General features: G+C 48.1%; 1 protein-coding gene across 2 annotated transcripts in view; it reads right to left on the bottom strand.

The window, feature by feature from the left end:
* ESYT3 (extended synaptotagmin 3) overlaps nt 1-21,358 on the bottom strand; it is an 88,135-nt gene extending 66,777 nt beyond the window's left edge. For both annotated transcript variants that reach the window (XM_061167687.1, XM_061167686.1), the window contains exons 1-2: nt 21,041-21,358; nt 340-381 (exon numbers count right to left, since the gene is read on the bottom strand). In XM_061167687.1, the coding sequence (XP_061023670.1) occupies nt 340-381; nt 21,041-21,358 (360 nt within the window). The remainder of the gene's footprint in view (nt 1-339; nt 382-21,040) is intronic.
* Nucleotides 21,359-21,614: the final 256 nt, after the last annotated feature.

Below are 21,614 nucleotides of genomic sequence, written 5' to 3'. Positions count from 1 at the left end.
GCATTTCCCTCTGTACCTTCTAACTTTTCTGCTGTGGCCATGCATTAATTTAGCAATTAAAAGACAAAAATTTCACAATTGAAAAAAACTTCTTTTAAGAAAAGAAAGTCATTGTCTGGTGAGGAGAAGAGCCCTGAGGGTGGGAAAAGTGGAAGGCCACCACCCCAGAGACTAAGGGCCATCTTTGGCTCCCAGACAAGGCTTCCACCAGGACTGCAGGACTGCCTTGTTCACACACGCTCCCCCCACACCCCCGCCCCATCCAGGGTCCACGCCAGGCCCAGGGGGAGGACAAGGCCTGGAGTGAGGCCAGCGCCCCCAGGCCCGCCCCGGCCTTACCTTGTTGGCCCATTCAACCCGTTCCACGTCCGGGAAGTGGATCTAGGGAACAGAAGGTCGAAGAGGAAGTTAGACTTGAGACCTGCCACCCTCCCAGAACCAGGCAGGCTCCCACTCCCAAGCACAGAAGCTTTGCTGAGACCCACCCTGGAGACCCAGTGCCCACCCTCCAGGAGGGGAACCAGCCCGATGGTGCCCACCCACCTTGGACAACCTGACACTGATCGGACACTGGCCACCAGCTCCTGGGTGGGAGACATGGAAGGGCTGTTTTGCAGTGACCCTCCATCCTCACCTTCCTGATGGAAGCATAGAACCCCAACCTGGGCCTCCACCAGGGTGCCACCTGAGTTGACTTCTTGCAAATTCCATCCCCTTTATTTTAATGATACAAGTAATCATAGCCTCTGCAGAAAAATTAGAAAATACAACTAAACGAAAGGAAAAATATTTTATCAGAGAATGCTGCCTGGTAATAACTGTCATTACCAGGTTGATTTCCAGGCTCTTCTAGAAACAAGTATCTGTAGTTTTCACAGAAACTGAGGTCACAGTGCTTTTTCATAGCCTGCTTTTTCTCACTTAACATATATTATGACGGTGCTGACCCAAAGGTAACTGTTGCCCATTTGAAAGGCCAACAAGGGCACCCTGCCATTTTCAGGGGCAACTACAGAGTGGGGGTGCCCCTCACCTTCCTGGGCCCCACCCAAGGCTCCCTGTCCCCAGCAGGGAAGCCCCTCGGGCCAGGGCCTATATTCACAGACCCAGGCTCTGGGCCTGGCAGGTGAGTCCTGCCGCATCCCTTTGTGGCGGATGGGGGGAGATCCCTGTGATGTGACAATTCTGTGGCCTAACCTTAGCATGCCATGATTCTGAGGGTGCTGAACCCCTCCCCACAAGAGTCTCAGTCTCAGAATGTCTCCTGAGCTTAATACCCAACCCCCACTCCAGCCCCCCCATCATCCCCACCACCAAGACTTTCTGGGATGGACAGAGTAAGTGTGTGTGCGTGCCGTAGATCCATATAATGGAAGTGATGTCATTTTATTGTCGCCCTGCCCCAAGTGTCTGGAGCATGAAGTCAACTCCAGATCAGGTTCATGGTAGGCCTGGGACCTCCTGAGGAGGAGAAAGGGCCAGCCCTTCCCACCCCGGGGGCTCAGAAGGCGTGCTGTCCAGGGACTGAGTATATGTGACTATGCAGTGCACACGCCTAGCACAGCCCTGCCAAAATGCCAGGCCCTGTGCTGCCCAGGGATGCCCCCAAGGATCTAAACATGGACCAAGGCCTCGTCCACCTGCCCAGAAGAGCCGTTCCCAAAGGAGGGGAGAGAGACTTCATTCTCTCATGAGCAATATTTTTTTGTCCTGTTTTTTAAATTTTGGCTGCACTGAGTGGCTTGCAGGATCTTGGTTCCCCAACCAGGGATGGCACCCATGTCCCCTGAAGGGGAAGCGAGGAGTCCTAACCACTGAGCCACCAGGGAATTCCCTCGGAGCAGTTGTTAACAGCCTGAGAGGTTAGAGGAGCCCAGTGCTTCTGAAACCCCTGGAACATCACACCAACCTCCCAGACTCAGCTTCCGCAGCTCTGGGCCTGGGGCCGATACCAACTTGGAGAAGCATGTCTAATATTCCCAGGTGCTGCCAATACTACCTGGTTCCCAGAGAGGGAGCCAGTCTGGCCCAGGAACGGAAGGGGATAATGGGGAAGGAATCTTGCAGGGAGTGGGGCAGGAGTCAGGGTCAGCCCGACCAGTTCACCAAACTGGGTTCCAGGTCAGTGCAGGGGGAGACTCCTCCATTGCTCCTGGGTACACTCACTACCTAGCACTGAAGTAAAACTCCTGCATATGGGGCTGAGTCAGACCTCTTTCTTCCCTTCGATTGCTCCATTCACCCGGCTCTTAGACCTCCCTTCTTCCGGGCAGCCTTCTCAGAGCTCTCAGGTTGGGGCTCAGTGTCCCGATTAGGTGTTGCTGCTTCTCCATCACAGCTTTCAACACACCTTATTAAAGTTGCTTGGTCTTCTGCATGCCTCCTCGCTGCATGGCAAGCTTTGGTGGACTGACTCAGCTGTGCTCCCTCTTAATGCCTATCTCTGGTGTATGAATGTCTTAATAACTATTTGTGGAATGAATGAATGTATGAATGAATGAATGAATGTGGAATGAATGAATGCTCCTATCCTCAAGGAGCTCCCAGGCTGCTAAAGGAAGCATGCCACTAACAGGCTATTCCAGTCCAGGATCAGCACGCAGGCTGGGGCAGGGAGGCTCCACAAAAGGGAGAGTTTGGTTACAGTGGGGCTGTCCCTGGGGCCTCTGCCCTTCTCCTGCCCAGGCCTGCTGGCTGGACCTTTCATACCCTTTCTTCCACCTTAACTTCCCATCCCGCCCCCACACACCCTATGTGCACACCCCTTCCAATGCCCTGCACCCCTGCCCAGGTGGATCTCTCCCTTGGAAGCTGAGAAGTTCTGATCTCCTGAATGCCGGAAAGGTGGTCCAGCACGCTGGGTCTGACCTCACCCACACTTGGGATCTAGTCAGACCAAGATTCCTGCACTGCCTCCATCTGATGAATCAGGTGCACCAGGGTGGGGGCTTCCAATTCATTTTTAACAAGTTCCTGGCATGATCCTGGAGTTCAGTCAGGGTTGGTTGTAAGGGACCACTGACCAGCCCACCACCTGCATTAGAAAGACCCACACTCACCCTGAAGGGATGACAGCATGGAAGGCCCAGGGCCCTCACTGAGTATGTTGTCCTGGTCTCTCCTGACCACCCTCGCCTGTATTTGAGGCTCCTGCCTAAGAGATGCCCCCAGAGAGTGAGTCTGAACCCCTGACACAAGCAGTGATTCAGACAAAGAGACCATGAAGACACCCTATTTTGCCTTAGGCACCGAAGGGCCTCCCTGAGTCTGAATCTTAGCCCTGTCACCCTCCTCCGGGAGACAACCCAAGAGCTGGGCCACCTCCTTTGTGACTGCCCCTGAGTAAGCTCGGGACCAGGGAAGGAAACAGACAGGCTGACCTTTATGGAGCAATTTCTCACACCCAGTGCGTGTCAGTCCCATGTAGACAAACGAGTCTCTCTCTCATTATAATTCAGACCTTTCCCGACTCCAGATTCTCAAAGTTATTCTATGTTTTTATCTATTGGCTTTGTGTTTTAGTTTTCACATAAAAGGAAGGTCTTCAATATGTCTGGAATTTATTTTTTATAGTGGGTGAGATAGGTATATAATTTATCCACATACTTAAAGGCAATTTTCTAAGAAGGAAGATAAGGGGAAGGAGCAAAGGAAGAGGAAGGAAAGGAGGGGGAGGAGGAGAGGGAGGGAGAGGAGGTGGGAGATTAGTTCATGTTTCCTCCTAACTAGTGAAGTTACTTCCCTCACACGTGAGCGTCTCACGTGCACCTCGGTGTGTTTCAGGACTTGGCATTGAACACCACGGTCTGTTTGCCTTTTCTGGCATCACTACCACACTATTTTAATCTCTGTGACTTCGCAATATAACCTGGGGTAGGGTGATTCCCCTCTTTTTGCTTTTCTTTTTCAAACTGCTTTAGATAATAGTAGGTATTTCTGCTTCTGTATGAATTTCAGAATCATCTTGTCAACCTTCTCCAAAAATACCCTCCTTGGGTTTTAATAGTTATATTTCCAAATTTATAGATTAATTTGTGGAAGAACTGACCTCTTTAACAGTATGACATTTTGCATCCATGAGCAGAATATTTTCCTTTATTTATTCATATTTGCATGAATTCATACAAATTCATTTTTGAAAAACACAATCATTTTGTATGATTGTATTCACATTTAGGATCATAACCTTTTCTCTAAAGAAGTCCTACACATTTTTTGTTACATTACTCTGTGGGTTTTGCAGTTACTAAAAATGATGTTTCATTTTCTGGGCAACTTTTCTTGAAATTTGTTACCAGTTCTGTTAATTCTCATAGCTAATTTATACACATTTGTAATCTCCAAGTGATAACAATTTCTTTTTCTCGCACTCCTTATCCTTACACTTGTTTCTCTTGGCCAGTCCTCTGGCACTACATAGGCACTCATGGTGTTAGCAAGTAGCTCTATCTGGTTCCAGACCCCAAAAGGAAGTTCCTCCATTAAGCATGATTTTTGCTATAAATTTGGGAAGACAGCCTCTATCAGACTGAGGAAATTCTTTTCAATTTCTAAACTTCCAAGAGCTCTCATTATAAATGGGTATTGAACTATATTCAATACTTTCTCGTACCAAGTTATTTTTTCCCTTTCATCCGTTAATGTGATCAACTTAACTGATGTTTCTTTCTAAACCAGAACCATCTCTCTTTCCTGGGATAAATCCTACTTAAAATATTTAGCTAGCCTGATATCTCACTTAGGTTTTATACACTAATGATTCAAAGTGATACCTACCACTTAAGTCCCCTTGGACTGCAAGGAGATCCAACCAGTCAATCCTAAAGGAAATCAGTCATGAATATTCATTGGAGGGCCTGATGCTGAAGCTAAAACTCCAATACTTTGGCCACCTCATGCAGAGAGCTGACTCATTAGAAAAGACCCTGATGCTGGGAAAGATTGAGGGCAGGAGGAGAAGGGGATGACAGAGAATGATATGGGTGGAGGGCATCACTGATACAATAGACATGGGTTTGGGTGGACTCCGGGAGTTGGTGATGGACAGGGATGCCTGGCGTGCTGCGGTTCATGTGGTCACAAAGAGTCGGACACGACTGAGCGACTGAACTGAACTGGTGTCTTTAACGGTTAAAGGTCTACTGATCTCTTAGTGTGGTAATCTTGACATTTGTATTTTTCTAGAAATGTATCTAGTTCATCCAGGCTTTCAAATGTCTTGATACACAGTTATTTACAATATTTCATTGTTTTAATCTGTTATACCTATATAGTTATTTCTGCCTTTTTCATTCTATAGTTTATCTTTTTTCATAATCAAGCTTGACAAAGTTGTGCCTATTGGCCTATTGTTTAATCTTTTCAGACAACTAACTTCAGTTAATAATTTTCTTTACCTTTTATATTTTTGGCTGCACTGAGCAGCCTGAGGAATCTTAGTTCCCAACCAAGGTTCAAACCCCATGCCTCCTGCACTAGGAGCATGAAGTCTTAACCACTGGACCACCAAAGAAGTCCCTACTGTTATTTAAAAATTCTCTTCCTTCATTTTCATCCTTATAGTTATCATGTTCTTCCTTCTTATTTATTTGATCTAAACCTATTGTTCTTTTATTAGTCAAACTCTGTGAGTTTTAGAGTTGAATCATTTTTCAATTTTTCTTATTTTATGATAAATTTAAAGTTATAAATTCCCTTACAATTTTTGACATCGTTTTTCATCATTATTCAGCTCTAAGTTTTTGAAATTTCCATGTTTTAAAAACAATGTTTTTTTTTTTTAATTTTAATTGGAGGGTAATTACTTTACAATATTGTGGTGGGTTTTGCCATACAGTCTTCACATGAAGCCATGGGTGTACATGTGTTCCCCATCCTGAACACCCCCCACCTCCCTCCCCATCCCATCCCTCAGGGTCATCCCAGGCACCAGCCCTGAGCACCCTGTCTCATGTGTCGAACCTGGACTGGAGATCTGTTTCACACATGATAATATACATGTTTCAATGCTATTCTCTCAAATCATCCCACCCTCGCCTTCTCCCACAGAGTCCAAAAGTCTGTTCTTTACATCTGTGTCTCTTTTGCTGTCTTGCATATGAGGTCATCATTACCATCTTTCTAAATTCCATATATATACGTTAATATACTATATTGATGTTTTTCTTTCTAAAACAATGGTTTTTAAATAGTAATATTTTAAATTATCTAGACATATACCTACAACTATTTATTATTGTTTTCTAATTTCATTTCTTTATGTTCTGAACAGTCTGCTCATTGGAATATATTGATAATACCTTTGTGGCCTGGTACATGATTCATTGGAATATATCAATAATATCTCTGTAGCCTGGTATATGATTAATTCCTATGACTGTTCCATGTATGACCAAATTATTAATCACTGCCTTTAAATAGTCTTTACCCTTGTTTACTCTTTTGTGTACTTGATTTTTCATTTTCAGAGAGGAATATATGAAAAATTTCAAGCCCAACTGCTGATTTATCTAATTCTCTGAGCAGTCTGTGAGTTGTTGGCCTATATTTCAAGTTTATATTATGAAGTACATATATGACCATGATTATTACACCTTCTTAATTATGGTTCCTTTAATGAGCATACTGGAGAAGGGCATGGCAACCACTCCAGTATTCTTGCCTGGAGAATTCTATGGACAGAGGAGTCTGGTGGGCTCCAGTCCATGGGGTGTAGAGAGTCAGACGGGACTGAGAAACTAACATTTTCACACTTTTATAAGCATATAACATCATTGTCTTTAAGACATATCTGAGTTAATATGAAAATTGTTACTATGGGCTTTCTTTTATTTCAAAGTTGTCCAGTTGTATCTTTTTTCCATCCTGTTTTCAGTCTTTTTGAATTCATGTTATGTCCTTTAAGAATTACTTTAATCCCTTATTAGCCCCATTTTACAGATAATGAAACTAAGGCTGAGAGTGAACTTACAATCACCAGCTGTGGAGTACTAGATCTGTGACCCAGGTCCAGGACTGTCTGTGATTTTCCACTCTTCCACACTCACTCCTCTTACAAAACATTACATACCACTGTTATCCTCTCCTGCAGAAAGTCTAATTTGGCAGAGGACTGCCCTCATGGGACCTGAGCCTTCACCAGTAGGTCATACTTTCTAGGTCACTAAGGGCTTCCCTGGAGGTAAAAGATGGTAAAGAATCTGCCTGCAATGCAGGAGATCTGGGTTTGATCCCTAGGTCAGGAAGATCCCTTGGAGAAGGGAATGGCAACCCACTCCAGTGTTCTTGCCTGAAGAATCCCATGGACAGAGGCAGCTACAGGCCATGGGGTCACAAAGAGTTGGATATGACTGAGCAACTAACACATGCATAGGGTTCCATAGACACTTTCATTTGCTCCTCCTCATGTTGTATAAAGCAAACAGCAAACACATAGTTATCCCCATTTTACATATGAGGAGAGGCTCAGAGAATAGTACTTGCCAACATCAACCAGGAGACCAGAACTCATCTTTTCACCTAAGTCCAGCCTTCAAGTCTTTTCCCTCATCCATTTACCCTCTCCTTCTGCTACCTGAACTGTCAGCATTTGAAGTCTATTTCTTAGTGCTTTTCTAACCTACTCCTATGCATTTAAAATTCCACCCCTTTTAACCTGAGTTTTCCCACCCATAATGTGGGCACAGTACTACCAACTTCACAGAGTTACTGAGAAAATTAAATAAAACAATTCAAGTATGGTGCTCAGTACACTTCCCAGCTCAGAGTAAATGCTCCAGAAATGGTGACTGTTGGTGGAAGGCATACAGACCTCAGAGGTACAATCACTGAGACCTCTGACCTTAGGTACTTGCCAAGAACAAGATTATGTGGGTTGTGTGTCTAGTTCTGTTTGATCCAAAGCCCAGCAAATCCCCTGTGTCTCTTTTGCACTTTGGGAGACTGCTGAGAAAGGAGAACAGAAAATGAGAAGAGGATAACACAGTTAAAATCGCTGAAGCACAAGAGGAAGGACCAGGGGCGACTGCTGTTTCGCTGGCCTCTGCTGATAGGCTGAGCCCAATGCCCACGAGGCCATGGGAAATTCTGCCCAATGGGGGCGCTCCAAACGTAGGCAGGGCAAAAGGATCCAATCATAGCCTCTGCCTGTGTCTCTCCCTCCCAGGTAAACAAAGGGAAGGCAGAAAAAGAAGCCAGGTTGACTCACTCTCAGGCTGAGTCCTAAAGTCACTTTTGTTCCAATTCCCATGAGCCTGGGAGTATCCAGGAGTCTGTGGGACCAGCTAGGATGAGAGACACACCCACCACCAGGCAATGCAAAGGGCTAGATTCTGAGCGGTTCTCAAACTTTTCTGTATAAAAACATCACCTGGAAAGCTGGTGAGATGTGGATTCTTGGTCAGATCCCTCTGAGATTCTGACTCAGGAGGATGGGGCAGGGCCTTGAAACTTGCATCTTTAATAAGCTCACCTGCTTCTTATGATCCTGGTGGTGAAGGATGCGAAAGCATGAGTGCTCAGGGCCTCCCAGGCTGGAGGACCCGCCTCAGCCCCAGAACAAGGCAGCCTTTCTGCTCCCCAGTGTTCCTGACCAGGGGTATAGTCACAGCCTGTGTCTCCAGTGATTAATCTTAGGAGAATATAGCTTTGTCATCACATTTTTACCAGTAGCCTACAGACCTCAATTCTTTTACAAAGGGAATATCTTTTGTGCCACAAAGAGCAAAGGGGGGCATGAACTAACCGGTGAAAAACACAGTATCACGATTCTGCCTGGCTCGAGGCACTGCCCTGGCCTCTAACAAGTGTGTGGTTCTTTTCCAGCAGCCTCAGGTTTCTCCTGATTGAGAGCAGAGAAGTTGCTCAGTCCTGTGCTGCCTGCAGGATCTACAGTCCAGAGAAAGAACAAATGTACTTCTAAATGGAGACAGAGCTCTTGAAGTTTCATCTCCACAGAAACACGAACACTCTTCTGACTGATGTATTACAGGTATGGGCAGTTCTCCAGAGCAATCCTGGAAAATTCAAAAGTTGCTGGGGCCTGTGGTCATGTCACCAGCATCTCAGATGCCTGCTCTTCCGCCCGCAGGAGCCCTCAGGCAAGTTTCAACAGATGAGCTCTCAGCCCACGTCTAAGGCCTCCTTAAGCTAACACTGTCATGCTGCTATTAGTGTACTTGGGCCAAAGCCTTTGAGGCAAAGTGGACTAATAATTAATGACAGCATTTTTAGATATGGTCAAGAGTAGTGGTAATCAGAGCCTAGAGAGGCAAGAAAGACTGTGAATCAAACCAAGTCTGGGACTTCCCTGGTGGTCCAGTGGCTAAGACTCTGCACTCCCAGTGCAGGGCACCCAGGTTTGATCCCTGGTCAGGGAACTAGACCCATATACTGCAACTGAAGATCCTGCATTCCACAACTAAGAACCAGTGCAGCCATATAAATATAAACAAATATATATATATGTGTGTGTGTGTGTGTGTATATACATATATATATGTATGTGTGTATATATATATATATAAAAACAAGTCTAAGAATTCTAGACTGGCAGGGGCCACCAAAATGGATCATGTTGGTGCTTCATCTATAGGTGGTCACATGCTTTATTTCTTAAACTCTTTAGGAAAAGTGATTCCACAGCAGTGAGGAAATGGAACCAGAGTGTGAGGGCTGCATGCCACTGGGGGGTGGGCTGGAGTTGGGCTGAGAGGCCTGGACAGCAGGTTCTGGCCACCAGTCTCTCTCAGGAGGCAGGGGACTAGAGGGCTTCACTTACAGAGCATGCCTGTCACTCAGTGAATCCTGCTTCCCTCTCACAAAGACAGTGGCTCCTCCCATGGGAGCAGCTGTGTACAGACATGTAGACACACACAGACATATACAGGTAGGTGGACACACACATGTAGACACACACACCAAGATATACATAGATGCACAGATACATGTACACACATAGACACACACACCCAGAACTACACAGACCCATCCACAGAATCACTTGTTCAGTCGCTAACTCATGTCCAACTCTGTGACCCCATGGACTGCAGCCTACCAGGCTCCTTTGTTCTCCATTTTCTCCCATAATTTGCTCAAATTCATGTCCATCAAGTTGGTGGTGCTATCTAACCATCTCATCCTCTGCCACCCCCTTCTCCTGTCACCCTCAATCTTTCCCAGCATCAGAGCCTTTTTCAGTGAGTCAGCTCTTCACATCAGGTGACCAAAATATTGGAGCTTCAGCTTTAGCATCAGTCCTTCCAATGAACACTCAGGGTTGATTTCCTTTAGGATTGGCTGATTTTATCTCCTTGCAGTCCAAGGGATTCTTATGAGTCTTCTCCAGCACTACAATTCGAAAGCATCAGTTCTTTGGTGCTCAGCCTTCTTTATGGTCCAACTCTCGCAACTGTACATGACTACTGGAAAAACCATAGCTTTGACTAGCCGGACCTTTGTTGGCCAAGTAATGCCTCTGCTTTTTAATATGTGGTCTAGGTTGGTCATAGCTTTTCTTCCAAGGAGCACTTGTCTTTTAATTTAATGTCTGCAGTCACCATCCACAATGATTTTGGGGCCCAAGAAAATAAAATTTGTCACTGTTTCCATTTCTTAACCATCTATTTCTCATGAAGTAATGGGACCAGATGCTATGATCCTTAGTTTTTTAAGTGTTGAATTTCAAGCCAGCTTTTTCAGTCTCCTCTTTCAACCTCATCAAGACACTCTTTAGTCCCTCTTCACTTTCTGCCACTAAATCACATGTACACACAAAGATCTAAGTACACACTCTCTTTTCTAGAAAGAAAAAGAAAAAAGCCTCTGGATCCTGCTCCAAAGGGCATTTCTATACACACACTCCTGCTGACTCATCTGATCTTGCCAACCGCCCCCGCCCCCCACTGGAAAGAAGAGAGAAGATCCTCTCCAGGTGTCTGGTGGGGAAGGGGATGCTGCACTAGAGGCCTTGCTGGGCTCTTATTCTCTTGAGACAGTCCCTGCTCTGTGGGTGCCTCTGCAGAGTTCCTCCCCCACCAGAAAATAGCCCATATTTCAGTCACTTATCTCCTGATGAAACATTGCCTTACATCCCTTTTTTCCTCTGTTCTTGGGAGGTAAACATTTAACCATGAAAACTGCTTTTTTAAATTATTATTATTTTTGACTGCACAGCACAGCATGTGGGATCTTAGTTCCCCAACCAGGGGCTGAATTTGAGCCCCCCGTATTGGAAGCTTGGAGTCTTAACCACTGAACCACCAGGAAAGTCCTGAAAACAGCTATTAGATCTGCTGCTTTGGGGGTGAAAATCACCCTGCCCAAAGTGCCTTAAGAGAAATAACTGCTTTGCCAGCTTGGAATTTCATTTTTGGGCTTCCCTGGTGGTTCAGCAGTAAAGAATCCACTTACCAATGAAGGAGACCTGGGTGGGAAGATTCCCCTGGAGAAGGAAATGGCAACCCACTCCAGTATTCTTACCTGAAAAATCCCATGGACAGAGGATCCTGGCGGGCTACAGGTCCATGGGGTTGCAGAGTTGGACATAACTGAGCAACTAAACAATAACAACTGTTCTAGAATCTTTAGGTTCCAGAACAGCACAACTAGCCTTGAACTGTCCTCAGTTGGCTGGACTCAGCAGGATGACTGAGCAGACAGATAATGTGGGTGGCAGAAGCCTGTCATCCAGGCTGAGGAGTAAGGGCTCAGAGCAGAGAGGGACTGCTCTGAGCTACCTGCAGAGTCATTGTTTCAAGGAGTGCATGCATGCATGCATGCAAAGTCGCTTCAGTCGTGTCCAACTCATTGTGACCCAGTGGACTGTAGCCTGTTGGGCTCCTCTGTCCATGGGATTCTCTAGGCAAGAATACTGGAATGGGTTGCCATGCCCTTCTGCGGGGGATCTTCCTGACCCAGGGATTGAACACAGGTCTCCCGCACTGCAGGCAGGTTCTTTACCACTAAGCCACTGGGGAAGCCCCGCCTGAGTATAATCCTAAATTGCCAGAGAGTTCAGTGGTAGGTCTGGTAATACCTGGAGGGTAAAAAACGTATCCTCTTGCTCATTAAATTAGTAAAAGGCCAACCATCCAATCCCAAAGGAGGGCAACGCCAAAGAATGTTCAAACTACCGGACAATCATGCTCATTTCACAGGCTAGCAAAGTCATGCTCAAAATCCTTCAACAATACATGAACCGAGAGCTTCCAGAGGTACAAGTTGGATTTAGAAAAGGCAGAAAAACTAGAGATCAAATTGCCAACATCCGTTGAATCATAGGAACAACAAGAGAATTTCAGAAAAACATCGACTTCTGCTTCATTGACTACGCCAAAGCCTTTGTGTGGATCACAACAAACTTTGGGAAATTCTTCAAGAGATAGGAATACCAGACCACCTTACTTGTCTTCTGAGAAACCTGTATGCGGGTCAAGAAGCAACAGTTAGAACCAGACATGGAACAACAGACTGGTTCCAAATCAGGAAAGGAGTACGTCAAGGCTGTATATTGTCACCCTGCTTATTTAACTTATATGCAGAGTACAGCATGTGAAATGCTGGGCTGGATGAGGCACAAGCTGGAATCAAGAGAATTTTGCTAGGAGAAATATCAATAACCTCAGATATACAGATGATACCACCCTAATGGCAGAAAGTGAAGAGGAACTAAAGAGCCTCTTGATGAAGGTGAAAGAGGAGAGTGAAAAAGCTGGTTTAAAACTCAACTTTCGAAAAATGAAGATCATGGCATCTGGTCCCATCACTTCATGGCAAACAGATGGGGGAAAAATGGAAACAGTGACAGACTTTATTTTCTTGGGCCCCAAAATCAATGCAGATGGTGACTGTAGCCATGAAATTAAAAGATGCTTACTCCTTGGAAGAAAAGTTATGACCAACCTAGACAGCATATTAAAAAGTAGAGACGTTACTTGGCCAACAAAGGTCCGGATAGTCAAAGCTATGGTTTTTCCAGTAGTCATGTACAGTTGTGAGAGTTGGACCATAAAGAAGGCTGAGCACCAAAGAATTGATGCCTTCGAACTGTGGTGTTGGAAAAGACTCTTGAGAGTCCCTTGGACAGTAAGGAGATCAAACCAGTCAATCTAAAAGGAAATCAACCTTGAATATTCATTGGAAGGACTGATGCTAAAGCTGAAGCTCTAATACTTTGGCCACCTGATGTGAAGAAAAGACCCTGATGCTGAGAAAGACTACAGGCAAGAGAAGGGAATGACAGAGGATGAGATGGTTGGATGGCATCACTGACTCAGCGAATTTGAGCAGGGAGATGTGGCTGAACAGCAATAGTCATCATCTTCCTCCTCCACCTGTCCCTCCTCCATGCTGATAAGGCCACGGTGAGGTGGAAATGAGGACCCTTCAAGTTCTTAAGTTTTGACAGATAAGTTTAATGTGTAATCTATGTAAGGAATTAGAGAAGCAGGGTCTGAGATTTTTTTTTTTTTAATCTTTTGGCTATACTGCAGAGCTTGTGGGATCTTAGATCCCCAGCCAGGGATCAAACCCAGGTCCCCTGCATTGGAAGCCCAAGTCTTAACTGCTGGAACTCCAGGGAAATCCAGGGACCAAGATTTACATTGCAGATGTTCAGTGTGGCATTCATGCCACAGATTTTTATTGAAAGCCTATCTGAACTGGGCACTGAGCAAGGAGCTGAGGGTAGAGAGAGGTACAAGACACATACCTTAAAAGAATATTTGATCTGAAGGAAAAGTTGGACATAAAAATAGGTAGGTTCAAAACAAAACAACAACAACAACAAAAATAGATAGGTTCAAGTCAACAGGGGAAGTGGGTGTGACAGAAGGGTCCCAGCATAGGTTCCTGAGCTTGGACTTGAAGGAAGAGTAAAGGGAATCAGACTGGAAGATCAGAGGGAGAAATTTCCAGACACAGAGAGGAAATACCACCCACCTCGGCCCACCACAGAAACAGGACAAACTTGGACATAACCAAAATAGTGGATGTCCAAGAAATGGTCAAGCCATTTATGGTCTCTTTATATCAAGGATATCATAACCTTTAAGGATTTTTTGAAAGAATGTTTGCAAGATAATATTAAGGACACAAAAAGAAAAAAAAATTCAAGGGTACAAGTTTTCAAAAGATTGTTTTCATACACCTTTTATACCAAGGAAGTGCTCTCAAACATAGGGTATATTTCCAGGTGGTGGAATTGTAAATGCTTACTCTAATATTTACTTACAGTCCATTTCCAACTATCCTACCATGGGAATATGTGCACTTTTATAACCAGAAAAACGAGATTTTAAACCAGTTTATAACCAGTTACTTTAAAAAGTAAACATAGTATGGGCAAAAGAATGGAGTGGGTGAACCTGGGATCTTGAAACGTCCTACCTCCTGGAGAGTTCCTTGGCTTTTCAAGGACTAGTGGCCCTGGGCACACTGGGATGGGACCTCTCAGGCAGGAGCAGCCACCCACACCGACACAGGAGCTGAGCCCCGACTCCCAGTGCAGGCTGAGGGATTCAACCGTCATCTTGGTTTGAAGTGACAGGATAGGTAACAAGAATGAGACTCTGTTCCTTTAATAGTTCCCACTGGGCCAGAAAACATTTAACTGTCTCTTCACTATTTGCAGTAGAAGAGGAAGTGGTGGAGGAAGGGAGGGGAAGAGAGAGGGGGGAAACTTTCCTCCAGCACATGGGAACACTTTGGGGCTATGAGCTCTAGGTTTCCTGAGATTTAAAAATGCCTGAGATTCTACCAGAAGTAACTACGAATGGAGGGGTGGGAGGATAGGAAGGCAGGGCCCCAGTCCCCTGCTCCTCTATGTAGCTGTGTTGTGGCCTTCATGAGTCATAGTGGGGAAGACAGCTCACACCTCCCAGCAGCTCCCCCAAAGTCACTGGGGTCATACCTACAGACGGGCCATCTCTGCCTGGGGTCAAGGCTCTGGACCACAAGGCCAAGAGAAGCTGGAATCAGCTCTCCATGCTTTTCTGTCCCCTGCTGAAGGACAGGGACTCTTCCACCCTTGACCCTGATCCCAACCTACAGCTGACCTCCCAATGACTTGGATCCTTAGCTTGGAGAAAAGGTTTCGGGGACACCTCTATTCCAGGAAGATTCAGCTCCCCGTAACTTGCACCAGGCAGTCTACTGTGAGTCTTGCTGCTGTTGTTCAATCACTAAGTCTTATCCGGTGTCTGACTCTTTGCGACCCCACGGACTGCCGCACATCAGGCTCCTCTGTCCTTCACTATTTCCCGGAGTTTGCTTAGATTCATGTGCAATGAGTCAGTGATGCTATCTAACTATCTCATCCTCTGCCACCCTCCTCGACTTTTGTCCTCAATCTTTTCCAGTATCAGAGTCCTGTGAGTCTGGGTATCACTAATTACCATCCAGATCTGCTCATCCCAGGACAAGATGAGGCACTCAAGTGACCAAACATGATGGAAACTTTGGGTTCAGAGTGACCCACCCCTTCCTACAGCCTCTTTCTCCAAGGAGGCTGTCTGGGTTAGATTCATTCCCTCCCCCATGCTTTCCCAGAATGTGCATTCCACCTTGTAGGACTGATCATGCTGTGTCAGAAAAGGCTGTTCTTGTGGGTCTGAATCCCCATTTAGCTCAGGGGTTCCTTGAAAGCAGGGACCATGTGTCACTCATGTTGCGGGCCAGGGTACAGCATGGTGCCTGACACTGCAAGTCCTCGATAGATGTTTGCTCACTGAGTAAAGGAACAAACATGTGGATGCCTAAGATCCCTGTGCCAGGCCCACATTCTGCCTCTCTTATTACCCAATCCAGGCCCAGGACATGATAAGTCCATGAAGCATCACTAGGTCGTGGGGCAGAGACCCAAGGGACATGACTAAAACCTGCCCTGCCCCTTCATTCTTGAAGATGGGCCTGACTCGGAGCCATATGAATGACCTCATGGGGGCTGTAGGGGCCTTTTGGGAAAGAAGTCCCTAGCTCCAAGCCATGCCTAACCAGTCTTGATGTTTAAAACCAGGCTCCACGACACTGACTCTGAGAATTGAGCTTTGGGGTTGAAGTTGAGAGTTCCCACCCTAGCTCACAGCTGTCACTGCATTTACTCCCCTAATTAGCAGAAGTATCAGGACAGACTGTGGGAGCCTGGGCCCTGGAAGACTGCTACTCCACCCACAAAAGGAATGTGAACTCTCAGCCTCAGGAAAGCAAAGCGCTCAGCCCTGGTTGTCAGGCTGAACAGCTGGCACAGAAACTTAGGAGGATCCTTCTCATGTATCATCGTCCCAGGGATGCTGCTGTGAACCTTGGATCGCTCAATAGTTTGAGCGAATGGCTCTCCTCTCCTGGATGTTTGCCTCAGTGGGCACCCCCACTTAGGTGGTGGGGAGGCAAGAAAGATTGGGAACAGTGTCCTGTGGGTTTGGGGCACTGGAGAAAAGCTAAGTTGGGGCTGATCAGTGGTGGCACACTCCTGCAGCTAAAAAGGCTCTAGAGCCTCCGCTAGAACCTCATCATTTTCAGGCAGGAATCAGAGACTCAGAGAAGACAGGGGACCTTCTCAAGGTCCCCCAGTGAATGAGCCTCAGACTTCAAGTCCACACCACCACATCACATCGGCCCACTCCCACCGCAGCAGATACACGAGGGTTAACTGTCTCCCACGAAGCTGCCAACTGACTGCTATCGGCTGCCAGGAGAGTGAGCTTGGCCAGGCCCGAGACCACAGACAGACACAAGGTTTCTGACAGTTCCTTCCCCTGACTACCAGGCCCTCAGCCCCCAGACACATTCACCTGGAGGCAGGTGAGACTCATACCAAACTTCCCTCCTCACACCAGCCCACTTGTGGCAGCAGCACAACAAATATCTGATAAACAAACCAATTATCCAAGTGAACGCTGGTCAAGGGCTCCATGAGCAACAACCCATAAGCCACGGGGTGGCAAAGGGACAATTGTGTCCAGATCTAGAAGACAGCCTGTGGAGACCCAGCTGGGGGCCTGAGCCTCTGGGCGGGGGAGGGTAGAGGCTTCAAGCAGTACAGGTTACCTGAGAAGCCCAGAGCACGAAGGACTGACTCTGAAGATCAGGTGGGAAGTTTAGGGAGTACCAGAGCTGGAATTCCATGAACGGAACCCCAGGAAGGGTGGAGCCTCCAATGGGCCCTGCACCCTGCAGCCATCCAACTCCAGAGCACATTTGCTGCTGGGCCACTTGGTAATGAGCTTCATTTCATGTTAGAAAAATGGAGAGTTGGGAGGTCTGGGAAATTGCAAAGGATACAGTGATAGACCCCCAGAGCATGCAGTCATGCCTGGCTCCGAACAAGCAGCTTTTCAGACTCAACTCATCCCAACCACGTGTAGAAACTGAGTCTTCAAGGCCAATGGCTAGATGAGTGGTGGAGCAGAGACTATAGGATCAAGGTCTCTAGTTCTATTACTGTGCTGTCCACAGCTCCCAGCCCTGGCAAGGTGGGCTGACTGAAAAGGCTCTTGAAAGTGAAAGTTGCTCGGTTGTGCTTTTAATTCTTTGAAAAATCTAAAAACTGAGTATGAGGAACACTGGCATGAGCGGCAGGCAGTGGCCACTCCCCTGTTCATAAGAGGAACTGCTGTCTCTCCACGTGGCCGGGCCACATTCACAGGACAAGGGCTTCCCTGGCATCATCACTTGTGACCCCTTCTATAGCAGAAGCAGCCTTCCCTTGAACTGTTCCTGGAAGGGAACCAGAGGAGGAGCGGGGCTGTCTCAAGTTAGACCAGAAACAACCTCCTTTAACAGGATTTCAGGTGGGGACAATGAGAGCCAGCGCAGGAAAGCAACTTCTCTGATCACCTGGAGGCAGCAGCTTGTATGACAAGTTGAGGAGGAGTCTAGTGGGGCAGGAAAGGACAGCTCCAGTGAGAAGGTACCACTGTGGCCTCTCAGGTGTGGCTCAGCCTGGCCTTGGCCTCTGTCCCCTCACAGGGACTGGGTGCAAATTAGAGCAAGGTGTGCACAGGCTGGACAAGCAGCCCGGGCGGGTCCACCCTCACTCACTGGGTGCTGGGTGATGACCTGTAGGGCTTCGAGGCCCTCAAGACCTTTTCTTCAACACCCTGGCTAGTGGCTTGTTAGTTGCTAATTAGTAAAAATATTTCTTGACACCAAAGATCATAGTCCATCAATCCCCTTTCAGTCAAGAAAACCAGTTCTCCCAACAGGGACGGCCCACTTAAAGGTCCACATGTAAGATAAAGATGCCCGAGCTCTGAAACCGTGGGCAAGGGTCCCTCTTCCCCACCGCACGGGAGCCACCTCTGTCTTCATAAACTATGCGTGTCCTCGGGAGGCAGGCAGATGGAAATTCAACCAAGTAGGTTCCAGATTTTCCACATCATCCCCAAGCATGGAAATCTCCATGAGGCAGATTCAAAAGCCCACGTTTGCATCTATTTGTGTGCTCTCCACAGGTGTTCACACAGACAACCTACTTCCCCAGACCTGCTTCACATTCCAGATCCCTGGTCCCAGTCATAGGCATCCAGCTCTCCAAATCAGAATGCAGAAGAGCCTGGTCCCTCCTGCACCCTGCTCTAGGGGCCCCCCCGCACCTACAGTCCCACCCTGCTCAGCTCTCATCCTCATCTCTTGGTCCCCACTACCACTGATACCACCTTGGCTAAAATTGGTTTCTCAACTGGACTCTTTCCTCCAGCTTCACCCCTCCCTCCCTTCCGCTTTTTGTAGGACCTCTCCAAAACCTTTGCCAGACTCCCTTCAGAATCAGCCCCAACCTCCATCACACCTACCTCAATCTGGCCCCTGTCCTTCAGCTTGTATTGCACACATCAGCCAGGCAAACCACCCAACACCTGCTCAGATACCAACCACACAGTGCCTCCACACTGTGCTCACAGGCCTTCTCTGCTTAGACTGCCTTTGGCAGGGCCACTGCTTCAACCCAGCTGGCTCAGGCCCGGGGTATGGTTTACAGGGTGAGAATCCAGGAGGTACCGTTTTGTGTTCTGTCTCATCCATCTCGCTGAGCTCCCTGTTGGCTAGGTCCGTGTAGCTCTGGGGTCACCTCCCCCAAGAGAAGCCAGAACAGTTTCCATGGTGTTTGTGGGAGGATAGGGGGTTGGGGAGTATCAGGGCCGCTACAGGATCTGATTCTTACTCCAATTTCAGAAACATTGCCTTGGTATACAGCTAAGTGCCTGGAGGCCTTCCTAACACAGAGAGGGGCAAAAAGGCAGAGGTGTCACTCAGTGAGGTCTCAGGGACTGAGGCTGCCATGGGGGTCACAACAGAGGCCTAAGGCAGCCTGAGCTCCCTCAACAGTGAGCAAGGAGTGTGGTGAGGTACAGGCCTGCTCTCTGGGCCCACACTTTTCAAGATCACAAGCCTCCATAGAACAAGCAAGGTCTGGGGGAGTAAGGCCCCAGACTCAGTCTCCATGGCTGCTACCCAATATTTGTAAACCTACTCCTAAAGCTGTACTGTCCATCCATATATTAGTAAGTATTATGGGGACTTCCCTGGTGGTCTGTTGGTAAGACTCTGTGCTCTCAATGCAGGGGGCCTGGGTTTGATCCCTGGTTAGGGAATTAGATCACATGCCACAACTAAAAAAGTTCCTGCATGCTGCACTTGGGACCTGAAGCAGTTAAATAAATAAATAAAAGGTATTATGAGCTAAATTATGTCTCCCAAAATTTATATTTTGAAGTCCCAACCCTGAGTACCTTAGAATGTGACTGTATTTGGAAACAGAGTCTTTATAGAGATGATTAAGTTAAAACAAGACCATTAGAGTGGGCCCTAATCTAATCTGACTGATGATAAGAAGAGGAAATTCAAACACAGATATATACAGAGGTAGGGCCACATGAAGACATAGGGGAACAGAGCCAAGGAGAGGCATCAGAAGAAACCAACCTTGCCAACACCTTGGTCTTGATAAATTTCTAGGCTACCCAGTCTGTAGTACTTTACAGCAACTGTAGAAAACTAATGCAATAAAGCTTACTTTCAAATTTAACATGAACAGGCCTTTCTAATATCTTCTTCGCATCCCACTTCAGAAGTTATTGTCACAGGCAGGGGTGAGGAACCTACAGCCTGGCTGGATTCTACAGTACAGGCCTCAAGCCAGAGGAAGTGAGGGGTCTGGACAGCTCTCCCCCGTGTGCCTGAATGTATCTGGAAGCCATCAGAGACAACCAACCCCAGTTTATCACCCAGAGAAAGGGGCTTACGGGGGACCAAGTCTCAGACCGAATACCCCTCTTGCAGGTGTTTCCCAAACTCATCTGATCATGAGACTCAGGGAGGTTCCTTAATTCCACCTGAGGGTTGTGAGGTGGGGCCTAGAGCTTGTTTTTGTTAGGTGGGCCAGGAGATTCTCAGGACCAGAAGCATCTGAGAAGCCATAGTCCAGTTCATTCCACACCAGGAGATGGTTGTGTAGCTGCAGAATGTGTATCTGCGTGTCTCTACCAGCCCAGGGAGGGAGAGAAGCCTGTGTCCCAGGTAGGCGGAGGCCGGGCCTCTCTCTCCCCCTGGCAGTCCCAGCCCTGACCTCTCGTCTCTAGCCCGGCCGCCTCCCTCTGTCCTAGCCTCTGCCAACGGCAGCTAGTCTGCGTTTCTGCTACTGCAGTATCTGTCAGTGTTTCACCCTGCGTTTTTGCCTTGAATCAACAGGCGAGTGGAAGAAGTGTCTTCTGTTTCCCTCACCAGTAACTTTGCAGAGTCCCAGACGCCCTTGTTTTTCTCCTGGGTGTGGCCCGCCTGCGATTTTTCTCCCAGGTTCTGGGCCCTCAAGTGAAACCCTGGTTCACGCTCCCAGCACAACAGGACCAGAGGTGGGAATGAGACCAGGGAGCGCCGCGGCGAGAGGCACGGCCACCGCCCCCAGGGTCTGTCCCCTGGGGACCAGTTGTGAGGGTCCCCGGCTCCCGCCCTCCTTCGGGTCTGCGCGCCCCAGCTCCAGCAAGTTCCTTCCGAACCCCCAAGGCATCCGCCCCAACTCCGACCCTCCGCCCGGCTAGGCCCGGCTCACCCAAGCGGGCAGGTGCTGGCCGAGCAGCTCGCGGCTGATGAACTGGCGTTCGTTGTCTAGGAATTCGAAGGCGGCAGCGAGGCGTCCGAGCTTCCCGCGGCGGTTCCTGCGCCACCACATCCACAGCAGGACGCCGAGCAGCAGCCAGGTGATGCTGAGCCCCAGGTAGCCAGCTAGGTAGACGGGCGCCAAGCAGAACAGCACGCGCGCCGCGAAGGCGTAGAGCTCTGGCAGCAGCTGGCTGGGTAGGCGCGGCTCGCGGCCCGGCGCGCGCTCGGTCCCCGGGGCGCCGGGGGCGCAGGGCTCCTCCGAGGGCATCTCGTCTTCTCCCTCTGCCCTCACCTGAGTTCAGGGCTGCGCGCCGCGACGCCCGGGCACATCGGTCCTCCAAGGGCGAGGACCAGACCGCCGCGCCGCGCCGCACCTGCCCGAGTGGACTCGCCCGCGCAGTTTCCGCGCCGCAAACTCGGGGTTCTAAGCAGAGCACCGAGCGCTGCGCCTGGGAATGCGCTGCGCGGCAGCCGCTCGCCGCTGTACACCAAGCCTGCAGCTTCGGCGGTCTCCGCCCCCGGGG

Source organism: Dama dama, chromosome 19 (assembly GCF_033118175.1).
Source record: "Dama dama isolate Ldn47 chromosome 19, ASM3311817v1, whole genome shotgun sequence".
NCBI lineage: Eukaryota > Metazoa > Chordata > Mammalia > Artiodactyla > Cervidae > Dama > Dama dama.
Note: the sequence above shows the minus strand (reverse complement) of the source record. Positions and strands in the feature narration are given on the sequence as shown.